At 31.8% G+C, this 6,046-nt stretch overlaps 1 protein-coding gene across 1 annotated transcript in view; it reads left to right on the forward strand.

The window, feature by feature from the left end:
* Positions 1 to 3,999, forward strand: part of LOC113401130 (inhibitory POU protein) — a 50,750-nt gene extending 46,751 nt beyond the window's left edge. The window contains exon 5 of the mRNA XM_064220479.1: positions 2,166 to 3,999. Coding sequence (XP_064076549.1) covers positions 2,166 to 2,888 — 723 coding nt within the window. The 3' untranslated portion in view covers positions 2,889 to 3,999. The remainder of the gene's footprint in view (positions 1 to 2,165) is intronic.
* Positions 4,000 to 6,046: the final 2,047 nt, after the last annotated feature.

The following is a 6,046-nucleotide window of genomic DNA, read 5'->3' on the forward strand; positions in this document are numbered from 1 at the left end:
GTTTACTAGTTAACACACCGACACAAATCTCGATAGTCGTCTTTATGAAATGAATTGTTGTAATAGGTTTGTTCATTAAAATTCCATTCATGTTAAAGCTAGTTGCAGTGACCACTAAGCATATCAATTGCTAATAAATATATTTTGTTTCTGATTTTACTTAATCTATATATTTAAAAAAAAACATATTATGTATGGAGCTCCAAAAAACGATAAATAAATACTTCTTCATACGCACAAATAATGAACAAAATATTACGTCTGCCGTATTCATAGTCCCCACATCGCACCCCATCGCATCCCCATTTATATTCGACCACTTGTTCAAATAATAACAGTGCGATAGAAATCACTATTAACAGAGTATAATTTATTTAATATCCACTTGCAACTGCATTGTGAACATTTTAAGTGACGTAGCGCTACAACATTATATAAATCGTAAACGATCGAGCAAATAATTATTGATAAATTATTAAAAAAGTCGATTTCACATTCTACGTCACAAATGTGTTGAAGTTTTTTGCTCCACTTGCATGACAATTTGCAAACTAAATAAAGGCAGAACACATTAAATGCCATCACGGGGAATTATGTAAATTAACTTAAACGCGTATTGACATTTTCCTATTGCTTTGATTGTAGGAGCTATCTTGTAATACCCCTTATTTGAATATCTAACGATGACATTTATCGATATCGATTTCCTATGATGCATTGCCTGAAGTTAATAACAGTTTATTTTTCTTTTCTTTTTTAAGCGCAATACCCTGGCTTGCCCTGAATTGATTTTATTAACGCACAACTTGTACTGTAATAGATGGACTTGAAATTTGAGAATAACGTCGTTTCTCAATATCGTGGTGCATTAAGAAAGGAAATCGTTTTTTTGTTATTTTACCCGTTAAAATAAAATCTCTGTTTCAAAATTTGAGTTCTATAATCAATCTTTATATAATCTATGAAATTAAAATATTAAACGTTTAACACTGGATACGGACTAAGAATAGATTATTATGTTTAGTCTCGCGAACCAATTAGTTGATTTTAATTTCACATATGTCTTTTGTATTATATTGATTGTTATTTCAATCTCAAGAACTTAAATAAAAACTGAAAGAGGGAGGGAGGGAGAAAGTACACTGCGGAATACTAGATAATTTAGATAAACGCCTATTAACTGATAATATGTATGTGTTTAGTATTATAACAAAATTTTATAACAAGCTTTATATACACAAGCTACTCATTAGGTTTATTTTAGGTTGAATTTGTAGTTACGTACGTTACACATATATAAAAAGATACATTATATATACAAAGAGCTACAGATGACAATTAAAAAAATATATTGTAAGACCTGTAACATGTAACATTACGTGCTACACGCGTACTTATAAAAGATAATTGTGATCTACCGGTCCCCGGGGATCTCGTGCCGAGACCCAATGCACCTACTGCGCCACCCCTTAGAAGCGCCATGGAAACATTGCTAGCGAAAGACTTACGGCCTGTTCTTACACTGAGATAAATTGCCTCATGAAGATTGCTAGTTGTTGCAGTTTTTATATAAAGATTTAAGTCGCAATTTACTTTAGTTTTTTCTAATAAATATATCTCAAATAATAGTAGATACTCGTTTGAAAAATATTCTTTAGGAAACCAAACGAACTTACGTATGTATTTTTATTCTTTATTTGTAAATATATTAATAATAACATTTTTCCATAACACTGAGAGATAAACTTAGAACTTTATGTTAGTTAATAGGTCGAAATATAAAAGAGTCACATATGCGCGTTCGACTTCTAAACATTGCAAACATTCATTTTCGCTACAAAGCCGGTCAACGACATAAGCATATTGGTAAAACACTTGCAACCAATCAACGTCACAACAGATTCACCCTCCTATGAAAAAACAAGTGTTTGCACTCATAAAGAATGAGTGCAAATCTGCACAAAGATGATTGTTTATGTTTCCATATCGTCCCCGAGTGCGGCTATTGTTGCCGCCCCCCTCTTTGTTTACAATAAAACGTATGATTTAACATGAATACAGAAGTTAATTCGCCGAATGACAATAAAGATCACGCCACCCCATATCTATAGTAATCCTTTTAATACGAGAAAATTTGACAGTATGATAAAAACGAATTACAAAAGCCGTTTTTTCCGCAGATGGGCCATCACGGCATGGAAGGTTTGGATATGCTTGACCCACTCACATCATCATCCATGACCACCCTGGCACCGATGGGAGAAGCGGCGCCACCTCACCACCAATTGCATGGCTATGGAGCTATGAACCACGTTATGAACCATCACCACCACGCCGGAGGCTTATCTCATGCACCACCAGCTCACCTTGGTCATCCTTCTGCTGCTCTTCATCCTGATACAGATACAGACCCTCGAGAACTCGAAGCCTTTGCAGAGAGATTTAAGCAACGAAGAATAAAACTTGGTGTTACTCAAGCGGATGTCGGGAAGGCGCTAGCCAATTTGAAACTACCAGGAGTTGGAGCTCTGTCTCAAAGTACAATCTGCAGATTTGAGAGCTTGACGCTAAGTCATAATAATATGATTGCTTTAAAACCTATACTACAAGCTTGGTTGGAAGAAGCAGAAGCTCAGGCAAAGAATAAAAGACGAGATCCAGACGCACCGAGTGTATTACCAGCCGGCGAAAAGAAGCGAAAGAGAACATCCATAGCCGCGCCAGAAAAGAGGAGCCTTGAAGCTTACTTTGCAGTTCAGCCACGACCCTCTGGTGAAAAGATTGCAGCGATTGCGGAAAAATTAGACTTAAAAAAGAATGTCGTTCGAGTTTGGTTTTGTAATCAGAGGCAAAAACAAAAGCGTATGAAATTTGCGGCGCAACACTGACCGGCGGGAGGCGGCGCGGCTCTACTGTACCCAGGAACTGGGTACGGGTACTGAGTCGCCGGCCGCATGGACATGGCCATGGCCTAGCCTAAAGGGCCACATCAGTGACATCGGCGCTTCACCGCCAAGAATACTTTCTCGTGAGCAATAATAAGATCTCATTTAAAACGCATCTACATTTTTGCATTTAAGTTTTATTTCAAAATCGAACGCAACGTAGTTACTAGTGTAGATATCGTGTAACGTATCTTATTTTCTTTCCGTGTGAATTTACCTTCATGTGTATATTTTTCGAGACACAGGGTATATAATTGATTATATACATATCATTAAAATTAATACAAGTCGCTTTTTCATACATTGTTAATTTGTAACGCGCCGAGTTTTGATGTTTTTGAACGTCGAATTGTACATGAAAATCAGGATTTTTAAGAAAATGTGCCTTGCAAAATAATCAATATTCTGTGTTTAATGTTAGTAACTTCATCGCTGTGTTGCGGATTCGAAGTGGACACATTGGATGAGATGTCCTGTCGAAGTACCATACATCGAAAACATACGATAAAAAATTTACAATTGTACAATAGACTGTTACTAGATTAGGTGAAGAGCGTACGAAACAAACAATGATTTGTAATGTACTTATGATTTATTCATTATTTTAAATAAAATTATTTCCTTGCTCCTAATCTAAATACAGTCTATTTAAAAAAAAATATATATTATTTTAACTTGTTCTGTTCCTGTATTATTAAAATTTGTACAAAGTAATTTTAAGAGTGCTCTTTTTACAAGTGAAGTGTAGATAGCAATTTCTGTTCAAGAATTATGTGAGAAAAGTGTTTGCTTTACTTTAGTTATACATATATTTTTGTTATAATTTCTCACTTTTCAATCACTATCACAAACATGGCACAATTCTTATATTAAGCGGTTATTAGCGACATTTAGCCAAAATAGATTTAAATTTCATTGTAAATAAGTCACATTTCGATTTATATTTAGACATTAGTAAACCATAGTTACTAAATTGAATGGAATTAGTACAACGCTAATGAATTCTAATTTTAATAATGACTATTAATAATATCAATAGTAATTAAAAACCCTTTTGATTTATGAAAAAAATGTTACCAAAGACTTATTTTACTCAAAACTTTTTCTACAAATAACACATGTATATTTTCTCTATTATTTAAATCCGCACCGACATACTTAGTAATCGTAGTAACGCAAATACAACCACAAAGCTTAAGATAAAATGAAAAAAATGCGAATTATAAATAATATTTTTAAATAAAAAAAATTGTAAATATAGTACATTATTAAGGTAAAAGAACGTGCAATCTAGTAATTACAATTAATTGATTATAACTTAAATTTGCTCATAGGAATTTATTTAGTTTTACACTTAACTTACGGTAGGTTTTGAGAGCTTTAGTCTGGCTGAATCTAGTCATGAGTTTTTTTACAGTGTTTTTGTATTTATTTTTAAAGATTTAACAATCAGTCTTTATTATACAAAATGTAAGTCGTTATAGTAATAGTTCTAATGTTTTCGAATTTATCATCAACGAACACGAACCCCGATGATTATTATTTTGAATAAAAAAAAACAGTTACAACGATGGTACATCATGTTAACGTTAAGGTTCCGAACTGGACTTATTCAATACCTGCGACTAATTTTCTTTAGACCAACTGATATTGATTTTAGACTTTAGTGTGGTTAGTTTAAGAATAAAACATCTTTTATGTAAGACGTGGCTGACCGTGAAATATTCTTTTCTACATTAGCGTTAACATAATGCATATCAAGCAATAAACATACCTTGAATTTAAATTAATAAGGTTCCCAGAAAAGTTTAGTTATCTTTTTAAATAATTAATTATAATATTACTTACTTTACTATTTATATAATTTCTAAGCATCAATGCTTTATTTAGATACCACATTTGATCATGTCTTAAATGCAAGATTGACATCATTTTAAAAAGTACACAGGTTTCAAGCTTTAGAAAATACTAAATAAATAACCATTAAGATATTTCGTGTTTGTAGTTACTATATGAAATTTGATTATTTTGATAATAACAATAATGAGCTAAATATTTCTGGGTGCCTCCCATATGTATAGTATAATACGTGTAAGCAATGATATCTTATCAATGTGGCAATAGAACATGTCTTTTTATAGAAGTAAGACACCAATAATAAAAGTCATGTTAGACTCGCGGCGACATCGATATTATGGGGGCCAATAAATTATATATAAAATACACTTTCAGACAGTTTCAAGGTAAATTGGCTAGATACGTAACAATACAATAGTTATATCTAAATTCAAAAAGTTATCCTAAATAGGTATATGACAAGAAATTTCGCCAGTCGCATCAGGAGTAACTAATCTTGTTTTGTTACAAAATAATCTTTCTGATAATCTGAACATCGAATTATAACACAATTGTGACCAATGAAACTAATAAACTATTAGATTTCAACTAAATCAGCGCTAAGTTTAAGTAGTCATTAGTGGATTCTCTTGCAATTTATTAATTCTTAATTACATTATTATTAATAATAATATTATTAAAAGAACAAAATCTTACTTGGAAGACGAATAAACAATAAATTAAAAAATAGAAATATTAGTAATATCTTGTTGTTTTATTAATCCCTACTTCTTTACGACGTAAAAAGAACCCATTCGTTCTGAGAATTGTTCATTTCATACCGTCAAAAAAACACATAAATATATCGTGATAATGCAGATTAAAAAAATAACCGTCAGAAAAATTATACTATTGCTTTGTTAATCTTATTTCATTTGTGACCTATCAATGAATGTAACATCTAAAAGTCCTAATAAAATAATTCAATTTATACATAGCGGCCAATATTTTAACACGCAAGTAAAATAAAAACTCGATAACATTTTCACTAGATTTCACGTAAATACCATACTTTGTTTATACATAATATCAAATGTCAAAATAGCACCTTTTCACGAAGGTAATTAAATTGTTTCAACGTCAAACAAGTCACCTTAACGTAAATATCGTATATTTATATGTGTATTTTGACATTCCATCATTAGATAAGTGATATTTAAAAATATATATTTCTTAATATGCAGGAGCAATTAAAAATAGCCGTT

Source organism: Vanessa tameamea, chromosome Z (genome assembly GCF_037043105.1).
Source record: "Vanessa tameamea isolate UH-Manoa-2023 chromosome Z, ilVanTame1 primary haplotype, whole genome shotgun sequence".
Lineage (NCBI taxonomy): Eukaryota > Metazoa > Arthropoda > Insecta > Lepidoptera > Nymphalidae > Vanessa > Vanessa tameamea.